The 21,128-nt window shown below is 35.2% G+C and overlaps 1 protein-coding gene across 2 annotated transcripts in view; it reads left to right on the top strand.

The window, feature by feature from the left end:
• Positions 1-1,081: 1,081 nt before the first annotated feature.
• The window catches only part of Cfap299 (cilia and flagella associated protein 299), a 675,940-nt gene continuing 655,893 nt past the window's right edge, over positions 1,082-21,128 (top strand). For both annotated transcript variants that reach the window (XM_047567085.1, XM_047567084.1), the window contains exons 1-2: positions 1,082-1,210; positions 17,512-17,642. In XM_047567085.1, the coding sequence (XP_047423041.1) occupies positions 1,100-1,210; positions 17,512-17,642 (242 nt within the window). In that variant the 5' untranslated portion in view covers positions 1,082-1,099. The remainder of the gene's footprint in view (positions 1,211-17,511; positions 17,643-21,128) is intronic.

The raw sequence follows: 21,128 nt of genomic DNA, 5'->3' as shown, positions 1-21,128 counted from the left end.
AAATGAGGTCCCAAATGCCTTTTGAGACATTTCAGGATATATTTATTAAATGAAAGTCAATAATAGAGATCATTATGTTTGTATCACTTAAAATTTCATGACATCCTGATGTTTGAGATGGACTTTTAAAATTGTATAAGCTAACCAAAAGTGAAAATATCTTCTGAGATGTTTTCATCAAAATATTTTTTAGCACATCTGTGAAAATTTTCTAAATCATATACAAAAATATTTAGAAAGAAAACTCTATGTGTTAATTCTCAAGGATGATTTGAAAAATATTAAAAACCATAAATTCTGAAAAGTTTTGACAGCTGTTTGTTGGATTAAATTAATAATAAATTCATAATTTAAATTCATATTTTAAATATGAAAAACATTTTGTTCCAAAGGAAAAAGAAAATCTTGAGTAAAACCCTTAACCTTTTAAGCTTCCAGAGATATTTATAAAAAAGGCTGTTTCTGCAGAGCAAGATTTTTCATCGTGTGTTTATTGAAATTTATAGTAAAAAAATTAAAAGCAATAACTTGGGGCTCGGAGAGCTCTTCAAAGGTATTGCTGAGATTCCTTCGTTTGGGACATTCATAAATGGCTCTTTGCACTCAATATTGATAACTGAGCTGCGAGTTACAATTTAAAAAATAATTCAAAAAGATCGTTAATGTGGCCTTGGTCACAAGACCTTTTCTCTAGACTTTTGAGATACTCTTTCTCCTTGTAAAATACTTCTATATTTTTGTACTGCTTAAGATGGTTTTAGAACGTGATTGGAAGAGCTTATCCATAACGTTTTGTCTAAACATCCTGGCAGTGTCACACTCTTTAACTTTGGATTGCTGTTTGCATCTCTCCCTTGTTCCACATTTCCCCAAGGTGTGTCAGTTGACTGACACGGGACCTGAATTTGGAGTGGGTAATTTAAAACAGTTCCCAAGAGTTAGGCGGAAACCTGAAACTCCGTAACAAACACGGGGGCGGGATTAACGTTCAAAGCTCAACACCCGCCCCCAACTGATTGGAAGGAGCGCAGTGGGTGGAACTTCCTGATTCTGTCCTCGAGCCTCTGTCGCTAGGGACGCTTTGGCCCAGGAAACCGCAATGGATCAGGATGAGGGGTTAATGGCCGTGGACAATATTGTCACGCAGTTCAACACTTATGAAGATTTCCTCGACTCTCAGATCACTACCGTGGACTTGTACTACCTGGAGGTAAGGGCAGCAGCTGCCGCTTTCGCGTCCCCAGGTCTCTTGCAGAGCGGACGCGTCGTGGGGTGTTGGCCCCCTGGCGGTGGACAGCGCAACGTCAGGCTTGGAGGCCGCCGGGTAGCCGAGCAGCGACTGAGCTGAGTCGCGGGTCCTGCCGGCGCCGCGCTGCCCTGTCCCGAGGAACTTGGCCTCCCGAGTCACCTAGCGCAGAAACCCGCGCGTGCATGCACGCACGCAGGGGACTCTTGAGTGTCTGCACCCCGGCTTCCTGCCTTCTCCTCGCCCAGTCCCGTTCCAAAGTCATTTTGAGAAAGGAGGGCTGCGGAGAGTTGTCTGGTGGACTCTTGACTCAGAACCGACACCATTTCTCTTTCTTTGTCAATTTGTGTTAAAAGAGCAGAAGACCGAATCTTTCCAGGGCAACTGGCAACACCAACCTAGTGCATTGGACATGATTTTGGGCATTTGGGTCCTTTCACCCCTAGTATTGCCAACACAACTCCTGGCTTCATAAACAAGCTATTAAATATTTTTATATAGATAATATTTTAAAGCCTTGAAAGTCAGTTATATGCCTTGAATCTAAGACACTGAAATGAAGGGCAAAAGAAATGCTGCTAAACAATGTTTCACATTTTTGAATGTTTAAATAAACAAGAGTGAAATGTACACAATAATCATCTTGATAGAATGAAGTCATGTTTGTAGCATGTGTGGGATATTGCTACACTTAAGCTTAGTATCATTGAGAAAAATTTCAGTGCTTTTTTTAACTGTCACAGTTTTTTCATGTGAGCAAGAAACTCAAAACATTATTGTTTGGAGGTGAGAAATTAATACTTTGTGTTTCGTCAGTCAGAACTTTAAATGTCTCCAAAATGGAGGATGCTGACATTACTTAAGGAGAATGATAAATTCGTTTTTAAATTTGGCATTGGTTAGGCATATTCTTAATGTACTTTTATAAAAGGTGAGATGAAGATTTAGTTGAACAATGATACTAAGGCAGGAATATATGTATTAATTACAACTTTTAAAGTGCTATCAGCTCTAGACACTTAAATTCTCAAATACTTTATGTGGAGGCAAGTTAATCGACCACTTAGGACACACAGAATCAAGTAGACTCCTCAGAATTCCTTCAGTAGTACAGTAAGCATGTGTCATGAGTTATCGTTTATGCTATGTGAGGTAATCCTTGTCCCTCCACCCCTCAATTGTCATAAGTAATTGCCTTTGGCTTAATGGAGCTATTGTGAAAAACATTTTTTTAAACAATTGAAAAATTAAATTATGTGTATTTATCATGTACACCATGTTGTTTTGAACTATGTATATGTCATAAAATAGCTATATAGAGCTAATTAGCAAGTATTACTTCACATAATTATTATTTTTTGTGATTAAGGCACTTAAAATCTATTATCTCAGCATTTTTTCAAGAATACAGTCACTGCTATTTGCCAACAACACCACAAGAGTACTGTCTAATCCTTTATTGTGTAGTACATTCTCCCACTCCCAAGTTTTCAGTTAGTTACTATAAAAATTTGTAGCAATGATTCTTAGGAAATTGCCATGTTATCTATGCTGGATCTGTGTCTGTGTTCCTGGAAGTTGACCTTGGTGGACATTAATCAGGCCCTTTTGGCTTTGGTTGATTTCAGACAGCAGGAAACACCAGCAGGAGATCAGAGGACTGGGTGACAGTGGTTAGAGGATTTATTCCCTACCACTTCCCTATTGGCTTGGTTTGGAATTGGCTGTGTTCTTCAGGTTTGGCCAGCCTCTCGTTCCATCAGCTCTAACACTCTTTCCAGGGTCTGGCAGCACTTCCCTGTTCTAGGTGTTGTTTCCTGTCCCAACTTCTTTTATGCCTAGTGGTGTTAATAGCTTCCCACTGTTGCTTTATGAGTCCATGTTGATTTCCATGAATTATGTTCATATTTTTTTAAGTAAATTCTTTTGTTCTTTTTAATGATCCGTTTTGAGTTTGCCAGCTCTTTGCTGCTATGAACCTGACCTCTATGTAATCTTTTAACATCTGAGACAGTAGTGTATGAATATAATAACTACTGTTTTTTTATGTGATACTTGGTCAGAAAAAAAATCAGGGGAAAAAAATCACGGACTGACATTAATTATTTGATGAACTGGAGGATGTGAAAAGAGGTTCAGGAAGATAAAAAAAGCTTTTTATTCTGTGCAGACCATGCTTTGCTTGTTTTACTAGATAGCAATAAAACATTCAAAGAACTTTATCACAGTATCAGCAATTAGGCTTATCTCTTCTAACCCAAATAACAATATTTGTTCTGGAAATTAGTATTACCTAACACAATTAAACTAATCCCCTAAATCAATATACAAATAGTTGAGAAGATTTGGCAGAATTATTTTATTACAATTTTCCAGGTTCTTTCTTGGTAATCTTTCCATTTGACTAAACATAGTCCCTTCATTTCAGTGGCTGCCTATGACATTTGAAAAATATCAGTCCTAAGTGAATTTTCTTTTTCAGGTAAGGGATATAAGAATGTTAGAATTATTTAAAAATTTCCCAGACTGTTGAATTCCAGTCATGATTAAATCATTTACTGAGTTTTATTTAAAGCATTATCTTTTCATTATTTAGAAAATAAAATCTTTTGCATATCATTTTAAAATTATTTAGCAGGTATTGATTAGGTAAAACTCTAGGGAAAATATAGTAACAAAATTTGTCATGATTCTATGATAAGTCAAACTAACAATCATCTATTGTATTTTTCCATTTTTTTTGCACCAAAATACTGTTCTCTATGAAAAATCTTAATTCATATATATTTAAAACCACCTATGGTCTTTTGTTTATCCAGTGGAAAAAAATTAGCATACATTAGCTTCTCTCCAGTTAAGAGGAATCTTATATTTTTTCTTCAGTAGGTTCACAACAGTACTTTCCTCTATGTAAAAATATCTAGTTTCCTCGTGGATATGAGTTCTTCTGATTAGAGATGAAGTAACCAAGAATACTGCATTCCGAATACTTCTAAAACCTTATCATAATGATAAAGTTAAAATATTAAGAACCTGAAGACCTCCTCAGTGTCTCAGTTGTATCTCACTCCATTCCCTAACATCTATATTCTGTGTATCTGCAGTATGTTCCATTCAATTTTTATTTATATTGGCTTTAGAAGCTACTGCTAGGATAAGTAGAAGTAGGGAGACTTCCCAAATAGAGTGTATAAATTGAGGTAAGAATGGGGCTTGTGACAAAATGTGGAAGCACAACCATTATTTGAGGTAGGGGCATAGAAATGGTATGCACAAAGGAGAAGGAGAAGGAGGGGTCAGAAAAGTAGGAGGAAATCAAGGAGAACAGGATGCCAAGAGCAGCTGGAGAGTAAAACTCAAACCGTGAACAAAATTCACACCAAAAAACGGGAATGTTATTCTTGAGAATCCCAACATCAAGGTGGATATAGACAACCATCAACAGCTATAACACCTGGAAGGTATCAGCAGCCATTCAGGAGAAAAACAAAACGATGGGCATCTAAAGGGTGCCAAACCAAGAAAGCTGCCCAAAGGACCATAGGAACAGAAGAATGAATAAACACAACAGGTGATATCATAAGGAAATAGAAGGTGAAAAGGAAGACATTTAAAAAACATGAAGAAAGAGAGGATTTAAGTAAAACTAATAATTATCGAAGATATAAAGAAAATCAAACACCTGTCAATAGAAGTTCTTGAATAAGTAAATTAAAGCAAGGGAACAGAACAATACAAAAAGAAGGATAATTCAAGAAAACTTTTTTTTTTCTTCATAGGTATTCACTGGAAAGGCAGTGGTGCAGTTTGAGAAAAGCAGCTGACCCTGAAGGGACTTTGGCGGTTCTATCAATAGGTTCCCAGATGAGATGTGAACGAGATGGGCAGTCTGCCCTGGGAACTTTTGAAACTACCTTCCCTTGTGGTTGGTGCTCTACAGTGTTGAGGGGTTGCTAGGAGTGGAATCAATATCAAGAAGGGTAGGTACAGGAGAGAGAAAATTTGAAAGAGGAGGTTGAGGTAAAAGTGAGGGAATAAAAAAAGAGAAAATTTCAGAAAGCAAGAGCCATATTTTGAAAGATTATATTGAAACAAAATGAAAGCAAAGTTATTTGAGCCATATCTTCTGAAAGTTCAGTGAAACCGAAAGAAGCATTGAGGTCAAAGCTCATTCAAAATTACTGTGAGAATGAGAAGCAGAATAACCACCTCTAGACAAGGGAGGCATCTCATAAAGACCTGAGTACAAAGCTGTGACTTTTATTTTGAATGCAAACTAAAGGCATTAGGAAAAGGATATACACATGAAAGATTTCAAAAGTGATGTGACAATTCAGGAAAGATATAGGAGCCAAAGGAAGTTTTTAGAAGTGAAAAATAAAAGGAACAGAAGAATGAATAAACATAACAGGTGATATCATAAGGAAATAGAAGGTGAAAAGGAGGACATTTAAAAAATATGAAGAAAGAGAGGATTTAAGTGAAACTAATAATTATCAAAGATATAAAGAAGATCAAGCACCTGTCAATAGAAGTTCTTGAATAAGTAAATTAAAGCAAGGGAACAGAACAATACAAAAAAAAGGATAATTCAAGAAAACTTTTTTTTGAAATGAACAATGCAAGAGGTTAAAAAGTATACGTTGCTGGGGCTGGGACTGTAGCTCAGTGATAGAGTGCTTGCCTAGCACGTGTGAGGTACTGGATTCAATCCTTAGCACCACATAAAAAATAAACAAATAAAACAAAGGTACTTAAAAAAAACCCTACATATCGGATTAACAGTTAGTACCTAACAATTTTAACCCCATATGACCAATGCTAAGACATATATTCTAGTAAAATTATGTGAACTACATAGAAAAGACAAGTCATTTAGATATCTAGGTATAAACAGCAAGTGAATTATAAGGCAAGACAAATGAAATAACTTTTCAACAGCAATGATTTTATACTAAAGCAAATTCTAATCACTTGTTTAAGATACTCAAGGAAAGAAAATATGACTAAGAGATTTTATATCCAGCAAATCTGACTTTCAACTGTGAAAGAAATAAATTGTTATCAATATGTGAGAACTAGTTTGGTCATGGGTTCTTCTTAGGTAATGTGAATGAGCTTCAGATAACCAGGCTGACTATGATGTATCAACAGAAGCATTCACAATTGCAAAGGGACACATTAGAGGTTTTAGTGCATGAAGGAACAGAACACCATTAACAAATTTTCTAAAGACATCAGAACTAAATTCTATCTTGTCCTTGTGTCCAGTTGCTAATTTTCAGGACATCTAGCAAGACAGAGGAACACATTGAACTGTACCATAAGTAGGAATTCAGCAGAAACCTAATGGTGGGAAACACTACTGATGGAACTGTAAAGTTCTTCAGTGGCTAGGAAAGGGATGGGAACAGTGAGAGATGCAAATTAAAACAAACATTTATGAATACAACATGGAATAATTAAATTAATCAAATTAACATAACCATTACTTCAAATTTTTTTTATGGTGACTTGTGAAATTTATTGTGTGAATAACTTTGAAGTGTACAATATATTGTTGACTATATTCACCACACTGTGTAATATATCTTAAAGAAAAAATATTTGCTTCTAATTGAAGCTTTGTTCTCTTTGACAATTATCTCCTCACTCTTTCCTCCATCCCAGACCCCCCAGCTTCTGGTAGCCTTCATTCTACTCTCTTTTTCTGGGAGTCTGGCTTCTTTAGATTTCACATGGGAGAGAAAACAAATGATACTTGTCTTTCTATGCCTGGCTGATTTCATTTAGCATAACGTTCTTCAGTTCCTTCCATGCTGTCACAAATGACAAGGTTTTTCTCTTAAAGGTGGGTAGTATTCCACTGCGTATATATATACTACAAATTCTTTATTCATTACATCATTGATAGATGTTTAGGTGGTGGATTCCATAACCTGGCTATTATGGATAGTAGCAATGAACACTTGAATGCAGACCTCTCTTTGACATAGTGATTTCACATCTTTTGGTTAAAGAAGAAGTTTATTTTTTCCCATTCTATAGGCTCTCTCTTCACGTTATTGATTGTTTCCCTTGCTGAGAAGAAGCTTTTTTTTTTTTTTTTTTTTCCCCCGGTGATGCTGGGGATTGAACCCAGGGCCTTGTGTATACAAGGCAAGCACTCTACCAACTGAACTATCTCCCCAGCCTGAGAAGAAGCTTTTTAGTTTGAATCCATACCATTTATTGATTCTTGATTTTACTTCTTGTGCTTTAGGAGTCTTGTTGAGGAAGTCAGGTCCTAAACTGACATGATGAAGATTTGGGTCTACTTTTTTTTCTGTTAATCTCAGGGTCTCTGTTCTAGTACCTAAATCTTTGATCCACTTTGAGTTGATTTTTGTGCAGAGTGAGAGATAGAGGTTTAATTGCATTTTGTTACATATGAATTTCCAGTTTTACCAGCACCATTTGTTGAATAGGCTACTTTTTCTCCAGTGTATATTTTTGGCACCTTTGTCTAGTATGAGATAACTGTGTTTATGTGGGTAAAAATCTTTACCACACACACCTCAGCTAGAGCACTAATCTCCAGGATATATAAAGAACTCAAAAAACTTAACACCAAAAAAACAAATAACCCAATCAATAAGTGGGCTAAGGAATTGAACAGACATGTAACAGAAGAAGAAATATAATCAAACAACAAACATATGAAAAAATATTCATCATTTCTTTCAATTAGAGAAATGCAAATCAAAACTAAGATTTTATGTCGCACCAATCAGAAAGGCAATTTATCAAGAATACAAGCAATAATAAGTGTTGGAGAGGATGTGGGGAAAAAGATACACTCATACATTGTTGGTGGGAATGCAGATTGGTGCAACTACTTTGGAAAGCAGTGTGGGAATTCCTAAGAAAATTTGGAGTGGAACCACTATTTGACCCAGTTTTTCCCACTCCTCGATTTATACCCAAAGAACTTAAAAGCACCTACTACAGTGATGCAGCCACATCAATGTTTATAGCACCTCAATTCACAATAGCTAAACTATGGGACCAACCTAGGTGCCCTTCAGCAGATGAATGGATAAAGAAAATATGGTACATATACATAATGGAATATTACTTAGCCTTAAAGAAGAATGAAATTATGGCATTTACAGGTTAATGGATGGAACTAGAGAATATCATGCTAAACAAAATAATTCAATCACAAAAAAAAACAAAGACTGAATGTTCTCTCTGATAAGTGGATACTGGCCATATTGGGGGGTGGGTGTAGAAGAATGAAGGAACTTTGAAGTATGCAGACAGGAGTGAGAGGAGGGGTGGGGCAGTGGGGATGGGAAAGATGGTAGAATGAAACAGACATTGTTACCCTATATACATGTAGAAAAAATTTTTTTTAAATATATATTTTTTAGGTGTTGGAAAAAAAGAGTTTAAACCAAAAATAAAATAACCAAATTTTGGGAGCAGAAGGAATATTATTATTATTAAAAACTGCTTGTGATGTACTGAAATGTCACACATACCCCAAATATAATTACTGTGTATACATTAAAAAAAATGTGTCTATTAAAAAAAACTCTAAAAAAAAAAAAAAAAAACCCAAAAAAAGAAGTTGAATAGCAACTTGAATCTTACAGTGATTCTATATTTAGCATTTTGAGGAACCTCTGTGTAGTTTTTTCATAATGGTTACACTAATTTCATTCCAACCAATAAGTACAAGTATACCTTTTTGTACATCCTTGGCAGCATGTATCTTTTGTCATTTTGATAATAGTAATTCTGACAGGTGTAAGGTGATATCTAGTGTTTTTAATTTGCATTTCCATAGTGATTAGATCTTTTCTTGTAAGTGGGCATTTATTGCTATAATATTGCCTTTCACATCTGCTTTTACTGGTTCCCATAGGTTTTGATATATTGTGTTTCCATTTGGTCTATAGTATGATTCAAGTTCAATATTTCAATATTTATTTTCTGGGTGGATGAACTGTTCATTATTGAAGAGGGGCGTATTTAAGTCCCCTACTTCTATTTTATTGCAATCTAGCTTTCCCTAAAGAGCCTTTAATATTTGCTTTATATACTTATGTGCATATATGTATAGTGTATATATATTTATATTTATAATTGTTACATCTGCTTGATGAATAATGGCTTTATATAATACTCTTTTTTTGTCTTATTTTATAGTTTTGGACATAAAGTTATTTTGTTTTTCATATGTAAAATAAAAACTACTCTTGCTCCCTTTTAGCTTTCAAATTGTATGGCATATCTTTCCTAGCTAGTTGTATTTCTTAGCCAGTTGGTAATTCAGCAGTTAGACAATGTTGTGTGAGAGGCCCTGTGGTTAGATGTAATAGCTGATCTGGATAGGTGGGAACAGCCGCCATGTTCAGTAGAAATATAAAGTTACCGTTTGCCTTTCTGCCTATACAGGGCCATTTGATGGACTTTGGGGCTAGGCTGATCACTGTTTAAACTCCTGGGTGTTGCAGATCTAGCCCTTACTCTTTGCTGAAATTTACTATGGCTTTTGTCTGTCTTTCTGGGTTTATCCTAGGATAGGACCTAAACTTGGTTTAGAGACCAACTGTCCAAGGATTCTAGCCAAGTAGAACTTATCATCACTCTTAGAGTGACCATCCCAGTCTCACAGGTTGATTGTGCTATTAGCCTACCACCATGAGCTATCTGCTGCTTACTGTGGGCTCATACTCAAGCCACATCAAATTTCATAGGACTTGTACATCAATCCAGAAAAAGATACACAAAATAGAAAACAAAAGACTAATTTTACTTAGGAACTGAATGAAAAAATTTAAAATGAATCCAGAAATGTATTGTATTAGTCAGGCTTTTTGTCATTGTGACCAAAATACAGGACCAGAATGAGGAGGAAAGACTTATTTTGGCTCATGGTTTCTGAAATCTCAGTTCATGGTTGGTTGGCTCCAAGGCAGAAGCATCATGGAGGAAAGGTGTGGTGGAGGAAAGCTGATCAGCTCATTGCAGCAAGGAGGGAGGGTGGGAGGGAGCGAGGTGGGGAGAAAAAGGGGAAGGGAATGGGAAGAAGATAAACGATTCTAGGGTATGACCCCAGTAACCTACTTCCTCAAACTAGGTCTTGCCTCCCAGTGGTCCATTCGGTTACCAAAGGGTTAATTCATTTGTATTCTTGATATCTGACCAGTGAAATTTAAAGAAAGTAATATTTGGAAGAAGTCAGAATGTTATTTATAAAAGGTAATATGATTATTTACAGTGAAAATGCAAGAAAAATTAGCTTAGTCCTGTAATAACAAATAAATGAATTTAGTAAAGAAACCTAAGATTGAGTTAAAACAACTCTGTTCATCAGCAATAAACAATGTAATAACAATAAAAGACATAAGCTAAACAAAAAGGAATACAGCATCAGGAACATGTGAATTAATATCAGACACTAATAATATGTATGTAAACAGAGTCCAAACGGAAGAGGGAAGGATGGTATAAAATATACTTGAAAGATAATGGCCAAAACATCTCCAGGCTTTATGAAATATAAAAATCAAGTTCATTGAATTCCAAGCAAAATAAGCACACAAACCACATCAAGGAATATCTTAATAAAAATCATGAAAACCAGTGATAAAAATAAAATAAAATGACACATTATAGAGAAAAATAAGAACAGAAATTAACTGGACACTTCTCAAAAACAATGCAAATCGTAAGACAACAGAATGGCATGGCAGTACTAAAAGACTAAGCAAGAAAAGAAAGAGAAAGAAAGAGAAAAAGAGGTCAACCTAGAACATTATACCCCAGCATAAAAGTAAAAATTAAAGTGAGATAAATAGTTTCAACAAAACAAAAGCCAGGATAATTTATTATTATAAGTCTACACTACAAGAAACATTGATGTTCTTCAGGTGGAAGGAACGCATCTATCAATAGGAAACTTGGATCTACATAAAGGAATGAAAAGCTCCAGAAAGACTAATATGTGAATAAAAATATTTTATTTCTTAATTTTAAATTTCTTTTGAGATTATTGATTATTTAAGGAAAAAATAATGACACTGTAGTCTGTGGTTTATCATACAGAGGTAAAATACAATTGACTCTCCATTATCTGCAGGGTCTGCCATCCACAGATTCAACCAATAATGAATTGAAAATATTAAAAAGCCTTTAATCTGTGTTGAATTTGTAAGGCCTTTTCTTTTTTCTCCTTTTCTCTCTCTTTCCCCCACCCCCTCCTTTTTTTGATGCTGGAGATTGAACCTGGGCTTATACATGTTAAGCAGCACACACTCTACAACTGAAGTACTCTCCAGCTTCAGATCTTTTTTCTTATTATTATTCCCTGAATGGTACAGTTTCATATCTGTTTACATAGCATTTACATTATATTAGGTATTACAAGTAAACTAGAGGTGATTTAGAGTATACCAGAAATTGTGTATAGTTTATGTGCAAATACTGTGTCATTTTACATAAGGAACTTGAGTAACATGGATTTGGTATTTTCAAGGGGTCCTGGAACCAATCTATTTTGGATACCAAAGGATAACTGTATGAGACAACAATAGCAAGAAGGATGGTAGAGAATAATGTTGTAGTTGGTTCTTACATATGTAATGGTATAATATTATTGAAGGTAGAATGCAATAAGCTAATGATTCCTATTTAAATTTTAGAGCAGCTACTGAAAAAGAAAACAGAGAAATAACTAATAACCCTATAATAGAGATACAGTGGAATACTTACAAAAAAGACATGGCATCCAATGTAAGCCAAAAGAAAAATAAGATCAAAGCAAATAGAACCAATTAAAAAAAAACAAAGTAGTAAATTAAAACCAACCACTCTTAAAATGATAGCCAATGTTATTTAAAGGCCCAGTTAGAGGTTATGAGAATGATAAAAGTTTTTAAAGCTATGTAATACTACACCCTTTAAAGGAAATAACACAATTTAAACATATTGATAGATTAAATAGATTTAAAGTAAAAGGATAGAAAATATGTTCTATACAAATACATATAAAAATAAAGTTGGGGGCTGGGGATATAGCTTAGTTGGTAGAGTACTTGCCTTGCATGCACAAAGCCCTGAGTTCAATCCCCAGCACCACAAAAACAAAACAAAACAAAACCAAACCAAACCAAACCAAACCAAACTTGGAATGATTATACTAATATTAGGCAAATTAGAGCTTAGAACAAGAACTATTTCAGGGATTAAAAAGGACATTTCATATACATATAAATGAGTCAGTTAATCATAATAAATATTTTAGTGCTTTAGTGTAATGTGCTTCATTATAGATCTTCAAAATGCATGAAGCAAAATTGGTTAAGAATTGAAAGAAGTAGATATATCCCCAATTGTAACTGCAGGTGTCAGTATTCCCTTTTTTTTTTTTTTTTAATAGGTGATCAGACCAAACCAGAAGATAGAAAATCTGCAGTGACATGAAAGATCAGAGAGGACTAGCGCTTGCGTTGATCTAATTAGCATTTATAGAATAGTACATACAAAACCAACAGAATGCATATTCTTTTCAAATCCACATGGAACCCATACTGGGTCATAAAACAATTCTCAATACATTTAAAAATATTAAAATCATAAGTCTATTCTCTAATTATAACATAATGAAAAACAGAAATCAATTACAGAAATAAACCTAGAAAATTTTCAGATATTTGGATATTAAGCATTTAATTCTAAATAACTCATGATCAAAGAAAAAATTACAAAAAGAAAAATAGAAGATATTTTCATTTGAATAAAATAAAAATGAAATGTATCATACACCTGAAGGAGTTTCAGTGAAGACTTTAGAGCCTGAGAAACTTATGGTGGAAAAGAAGAAAGATCTAAAAATTAATGCTCTTAGTGTCTACCTTAAGAAGCTAGAAAAAAGTATAAATTAAGTCCAAATAAGTTAATAAAAGAAAAGAACAAAGAGCAGAAATCAATGAAATGGAAAAGAAAAATAATAAGGGATGATCAGTGACATAAAAAGTTACTTTATTATCAATAATATTGGCAAACTTCAAACTAGACTGATTGTAGCTATCCAAAACATTTACCTTTTCCAAAGTCGTACCCTTTCTTAAAGTAGTTTTTATCTAATCACTGCTTATTATGAAGTTATAAAGATCTGGTCTGGTCACCTTATGTCAATTTAGGAAGACTCTCTAGGGACTGCCCAGCTCCAGAGCTGCTGAGGCCTCGTGAATGATCCCATTGCCCAGTCCTGCTTCCTTCAACCTCACAGAAGTAGAGATTTCAAGAAACTCTCCAATAGATTTTTTGCATATAAATCTGCATTCCCCAAAATGTTTCCTAGAGAATCTACCTCCAACAGGTTTATTCAAAATATGCCATATTGTTTTATAGCAGGATGCTGGTATTCCAAATTATCTAGATTTCCACAATCAATACAAGATCTTAGTTGAATATGTCTTGTTTTCCAGGACTCTCTGACTTCCCCGATTCAAGCATCTCCTCATGGCAGCTGGTAGCTCAGGGCAGGTGAGGCTTGAAATCTGTGGAGACAGAGATGTGGTAGAGCTTTATCATCTAGAGCAGTATCTGTACTACCTGTGTAACAGTTGAGAAATTGGAGAGACCAATCAATGGAACTGGTTAGGAATTCAGAAATAGACCTTTATGTATTTGAGAAGAAACATACAAAAATGTGCAAAAATGTACAATTTCAAGTTAGTGGAGAAAGGAAGCAGTCTTCAACAATTAATGTCACAACTGTCTGTTCTGGAATAAAGAAATTTGGGAAAAAATAGAAACACCAGACACTACAATATATTCCAAATGCTCTAAACATTTAGGCATAAACATAAAGATATATAAAGTTACAGGAAAACAATGACCTAGAAAAAATATTTGCAGATATTTTGCCTGCACTTAGTTAGTACATACATACCCAAAGTGTTACAAATTAAGAATAAATGACCAAAGGTTCATTTAGCAATTCAAAATAGACAATTCGAATAGAAGAAATATACATGATTGATAACATCTGTAAGAACAGATGGTGAAGCTCACTGGTAATTAAAGCAGTGCAAATCAAAATGAAGATTCAATCATTTTCACTGTCAGATGAAGGTGGGGAGCTAAAGACACAGTAGTGAACTATGCACAATACTTGTGCTCACAAAGTTTATGAAATGTGTAGTTGCTAAAATTTTATCGTATGTCTATTGAATGGAAAGTTGTTCAAGATGCATTATTAAATGTCAAAGAAGGAGGTCATGAGAAACTTTGCACAGCATGATTTTAATTTTTTTCAAAGAAATCTAGTATACCCAATACATGCACCAGGAGTACGAATTGAATGTTGGTACCCCAAGATGTCAGCTATCATCTCTGGAAAGATAGTGGATGACTATCTTTGTGATATGTTTGTGGTATTGAAACGTGTTTTGAGGTAAAACCCCATTTCCTGCTTCTGCTGGCAGGTGGGGTCTGCATAAGGCTGCAGGTCTCTGTAGCCAAGAAATGTTACAGCTCTTAATGGTGGGTTCTGCTCTCCAGTGTGGCAGCAGACACCAGCAGCTCACCCTCATTGTCTCATTAATTGGAAGAATGAAATCCACAGATCAGGACGAGTGAGGGTAAGAGTAGATGTATTGAAGAATAGAAACAGGAACAGAACTCTTGCAGTGCAAGAAGGGTCAGTAAGTTTTCTTTGAGTATGCTAGTCCAGGGGTTTACATGGACTTGGGTCACTACTATTGGTCCAAATTTATGCTAATTAGGGTTTGGAAATGTACTAATGCTATTAGCAACTCTAGAGTTCCAACTTCATTCAGGTCTGTCCTACTTCCATTTTCTCATCTTGGGTCACAAAGTGGGAGGTTGAGGTCATGGGATGGTCTGTTCTTACAGGTTCTGGGCTGCAGTGCTGTGTGGATTTGGCTTCTTCAGTAGTTGACCACACCATGCCCAGGCCTACCTGCTAAGGGTGACAGGTAGGCACTCCTTGGGGCCCAGTGCTTTAGGACACCCCACCTACATGGTGGATTCCATGTGGGCTCCACATGGCTTCTGCCATCGCTTGCCCAGCAAGCTCCAACCCACCAGGGCTGCCACTCCCCTGCTCTTCCCATCTGCTGCCACTTCTTGGAAGGAGCCAGTAAGCCTGCTGTGGGCTTGGCAGCCAGGAAGCTGTGTCAGTATGCCTCAGAGTTTTCTACAGTAATCTTATTACTTTCATAAAGAGGGAAAGATAGAATGAAATCAGTAGCATCCATTTTGTTGTGAAATGGGTGGCTAGCAATAAGCATTCTGTCATAGATTTTGTGTTTCTGAATCCCAGGGCTGAAAGGGGAGAAAGAATGTACCATATTTTAAAATAAACTTTCAAATGAACCTTCTGATTTTATTTTCAAGTTATATTCACCTTATAACAGGCAGAAAATTCTTCTGGATACTGGTAATGGGGGAGCTGTTGGCATTAGATGAGATCTTCTTTGTACTCCTTAAAGACATTATTTTGAGGGTTGGGTTAGAATTTGCAAGTCAAGATTCCATTTTAAACCAAATTCCACCTTGCCTCCAAAGGAGCATATTCCTGGGATAATCTCAAGCATTGTGCTTCGAGTTGATAGTTTTGCTTTTGACTAGCATGCAAGAAATATGTTGTCATAGTGGAGGGATAAATAGTCATTCAACCAGTTAGAGCATGACAATGGTATATGAAGGCACCAAGTTTGATTTTCTGCTTGTATTCTCAATAGATTTTTGCTCATTTGTTTAGCATAGATTAGTTCTGCTTGTTACAAAACTATCCAAATGAGTTTGTGTAATCCAGATAGGGCACATAGGGATGTCAAATTCACTCCACCTACAAAATAAATACAGCAACTTTAATAGTCTCTATTATAGAAAATTTTATATTGAATTCAAGAATTTATATTCCCATTGAAGAGTCCTACAGTATTGCAGAACTGAGTCCTTTCTATAAACTTTATTAGTAATATATTTAAGAAAATTTTTAAAAAATCATTCAAATAAAAAAATCCATTCACTTTTGTAAAGCAAACCCCAATTTGCATTGCTTATTCTATTAAAGGATAGTTCCACTAGGTGGAGGCATTTGCTCAGTTTTGTTGTTCACACTAACGCGGATAGCAATAGAGAAATCTGTTAAGCAGAGTATCTCAGAAACAGATCAGTAGTTCTGGTGGTTGGCATTGTAATAGCTTGGCAAATGCAAACACATTGCTACATGAATGTTCATAAAAGGAAAATAGCTGGTTTCTCGTATCTAAATTTTTTGGTTTTGTTTGAACAGTTATTACTTTAAAAAAGCCCCTGTAGGTTGAATAGATTGTTAACCAAACATCTAAGTGTCTCACTTATTTATTAGACAGTTTCTGCATTCAATAGTGGTATATTAATTAGAGGTCTATAATAATAAAATATGTGCTGTTTTATTTATTATTTCAAATATATTTTATTTAAGATGATCACTATTAGATAAATATTTTTATATATAATACTTTATATAAGTAACTTCATGTAAAATAATACCTCTTCAAATAATGGGAAAACAAATATTCTTTTTGAATATGCCTTACAAGTGACAAAAATATATGAGACAATTCTTAAAGTAACTGAAATATAAACGGTCTAAAAATATTGTGGGGAAAATTTTTTTTTCAACTTGAAACTTTTTCTGGTTATCTTCTTGGGTGTCTACTGTTTTTTTTATTGGTACCAATATTATTGGAAACAAGATCTTTCTAGTTAAGTAGAAAATTCATCTGTTCCTCTTTAGTTGTATTTGAAGTTATAATATTCTGTCATCAGTTAATTGATTTCAAGTCTGAAACATTGAACTTTCTGAAGACAACCCAATTCTTTTTGTGGAATTGATTTCCAGTCTTCTGTGAGCACTATTGTCTCTAAGTTTATTGTTTTAAAGATCTTCTATTAATTGTCTACTGTTGTTCTCATGAATTGATTGAAGACCTACAGACTTTTGTCTTCCAACCCTTTAGAGAAAATTTAGTGGTTAACATTTTTTTTTTTTTTCCCATCTTGTGTGCAGGGTAAAGGGAAGACAGAATCAGATGTGTATAAATGTATTGTTAGAATGCTAGCTTTTCCTATCTATTAGCTTGTGTCTCATTTCAAAACAAAACATTTAATTTGTCATTTAAAACAATTGCTTGGTGTACCCTGGAAAAAATATCTCACTGGGTCACACGTCTACCAATTGATTTTCTCCTTAGGATGAAAGCCTGGCCCGCCAGCTGGTGGAGCTCGGCTACCGAGGAACTGGAGAGATAGTGAAAAGGAGAGATTTTGAAGCAAGGAAGGCAGCTATAGAGATTGCAAGACTGGCCGAAAGAACTCAGAAAAAGTAAGTGTTCATTTCCAAATCCAGATTTTGTTATATTCTAGTGTCTCTGGAAAAATACTCCCTCCCCCCTTTTTTTCTTTTGGCTTCGTTGTAATTTAGAAATGTTGGCTTGAGCAGGTTAAACTTGAAATACTCCAAAGAATGTGTCATGCAGATCAGGAACTGAAGGAACTGTAACGTGCCTGCAGTAAAGCTACTAATTTAAGAAATATAAATACCAAAATGTGATCATCATACCAATAAAGTCCTGTTAAAAAGTAACTCACTATTATTGGTTTTATGCATTTATATACTAAAAATATAAGTGACTTTTGCCTTAGCCCTCTTTGTACTTTTGAGGCCTATAAACATTGATATTCTTTATATTCTAACATTTACAGTCTAACATTTTTGTAAATATTGATTCATTACCTATATTAAGAATAATCTTGAAAATGTGACTAATTAAAAGTTATAATAAACATGACTCTAATAAACAACATTAAGTATATAATGAAAGAGAGGTACCCCTAATGTGAACTGCACCAGACTGGCAAAACAACTTCAAGAAGACTTGACAAGGTAATCATCATAGATATCTTAGATATCGGTATATTTTTCTTAGATAGCATCTTTAAAAGTACCTTGTAATTATGACAGAAAGTCCTATTTACTCATTATAAATATTAACATTTGGTAGTGAGATGTGAACTGGTCCTGGGAATGTGTAATTTGAAGTGAGTATTTCAGTGATTATTGTGTTTCAGAACAATAGACTATTGTAATTTAGCATACTGACATTTGAGAATTTATTATTTTTCTATTGCTGCCATAACAATCACCACAAAGTTAGTGGCTTAAAATGGCACAAACTTATTTATGCATAGTTCTATACATACACCATGGTTTAGCTGTGTTCTCTCTTCAGTATTTCATAAGACTGAAATTTGCATTCTTGTTGATGGCTCTGAGGCTGAATCTGTTTCCACATTTGTCCAGATGGTAGACCAAGTTCAGTTTCTTGTGGTTGTAGGGCTGAGGTCCCCATTTCCTTACCAGTTGTGATTTTGGTCATAGATCTCATCACTGGTTGTCATTTGGGGCCGGTCTTTGTTCCTAGAGGCTGCCCATATTCCTTCTTATGCTTTCCATTTGCTCTTCCTCTCCAGCAATAGTGGTTTAAGAACTTCTTACCCTTCAGATATCTCCAACTTCTCCATCAGAAGCATCTTTAAGGGCTCATGTGATGGTACTGGATCCATTAAGATAATCCAGGATTATCTCCCCATTTTAAGGTCTTCATTACATCTGCAAAGTATTTTGGCATATAATGTAACATACTCACCAGTTCTTGCGATTAGGGAATGGACATCCTTGAAGGAGCATTCTGCTTCTAACAGGCAATTTTTATAAAACTTCAATAGCTTATTGACATAGTTACTCTGACTTTTATTCTTAACAAGTTAGAGTTATACAAATTGTATGGGTAGAATTGTGTGTCTTATATGAAAAACAGTGAGTTCAGTTTTGCGATGAGGATCAGTTCAGGTCTGTCAGGAACAGAAATGCAAAGATTTTTGCTTGATTTTGTCTGAAATTTATGTATATTCATATATGATTCTATAGGAGATATAACCAGTCTTAAATCAATAGTAGTCAGTCACATTTAAATTATAAGTTCTATCCTTGTCACAAGTCCATTTTGTATTTAAGGATCAAAGTGGGTATTTCCTCTATGTGACGGTCTTTTTAACTGACCAGAGCTGGAAGTCATCAGGCTACTTAAGTGCCAGTCATGGGAGGCTAATCCCTACCCAGAGCTTCTAGGATCGGAAGGCCCTTTCATCTGCAGATCTTCTCTGGTTTTCTTTGCAATGGAATGGGTCCCATATGTTGCTTCTTGCCTCCTATGGGAGTTACTTCTTTGTCAAATGTTGTTGACAGCAGGGCCAGCAGAGGGTGTCCTAGAGCCAAATATGTCCTTTGCTTGTATTCATTGGAGGATAACTGAAAATATGCATGGGCCTCTGATTGCATGTGTGTTGATACCAACTCAGAAACACTTGATTCTATTCTCAGATTATCTTACATTAGCTGCATGTGAGAAACTTCAAATAGATCACAATCTTCTAATAATCACAGAGCACACATTTCAAGTACTGGAGTCCAGAAGTATGTTACTTTCAGCAGCTTTAAAGGAGAGTCTGGAGAGAGGAATGTTAAAGATACTATAAGGAGATGTTTTAAATGAGGGGAGGTCTCAGAAGAAGGTGAAAGGTAAAAAAAGAAAAAGTTAGGCTTTTATTTTAATATTCACATAGTGCATTGCGATTATGCTAGTTAGGTTTGACACAATAGAACACGACTTGGATTCTGTCCTCAAGAGGTTTGAGGGCTAGCTAAGTAAAGGAAATTGTATTGTTGGTGGGAATGGAAAATGGAAAACAGTTTTGCAGTTATTCAAAAAGTTAGAAAAAGAGTTACCATATGGCTCAGCAATTCCAAGAATGTACGTAAGAATTCACCTAAGAATGTACCAAAGGGTTCACTTAAGTACTCAAACCTGAGTGTTCATAGCAGCATTATTTGTAGTAGCAAAAAATCGAAAACATCTCAAAAGCTCATCATCTGATGAATAGATAAAAAGTCTGGTATATAAATCATGGAATATTATTCAACCATAAAAGGCACAAAGTACTGTTACACGCTACACCATGTATAAATTTTGAAAACAATAGGCTAAGTGATTCCATTTATATAAAATGTCCTAAGTAGGTGAATTCATAAAGGTAAGTAGTTTCGTGGTTACCAGGGGCAGGGAGGAAGGGGGAATAGATTGACGGTTTTTGGATATGGGGTGTCCTTTGGGAGGTGATAAAATATGTAATTAGATATTATTGATGATTGCTTAACTTTGTAAATATACTAAAACCCATTAAATCGTATATCTCAAAAGGCAAATTTTATATTATGCGATTCACATTTCAATAAAAGAGTCAATTACAACAGAAGATAAGAAATGCAATCACACGTACTGTGACAGCACTCTGAAGTCACACAAAGTCAGGGTTTGGGGAGGATGTTGAAGAATAGGGAAAGCTCTTCCTAAGGCACAACTGCTAATGTGACTCTCACAGGATGAGATAATGAGGTAAGGAAGGATGTTAAGATGAATACATCACTACACTTTGATTCAGTAATAAAAACCACTTCTTCACAAATTATTGTCTCTACATCTGTCTTAATTTGTAACTTACCCTTTCCTAAGGCATTTCTGCCCTGAAAGCAGTACCAGTTAGAGAGCACTCATTTCTCCATTTGCTGGGTGTTGTCGTTGGTAGTATGGGGTGGGGAGAGGGTAGTAAAAGAGGTGGAACAGGTTTTGCCTTTCCCTCAGCCTTTGCTTTGAAGTCTTCTCTACTCCACTATAATGTGAACATCTCTTCTTTCTTCTATACTGAGATTCATGCCATCTTGTTTTATTAGTCACAAGACAGAAACCATCAA

This window comes from Sciurus carolinensis, chromosome 10, assembly GCF_902686445.1.
Source record: "Sciurus carolinensis chromosome 10, mSciCar1.2, whole genome shotgun sequence".
Classification (NCBI taxonomy): domain Eukaryota; kingdom Metazoa; phylum Chordata; class Mammalia; order Rodentia; family Sciuridae; genus Sciurus; species Sciurus carolinensis.
This window is presented reverse-complemented; position numbering and strand designations above follow the sequence as displayed.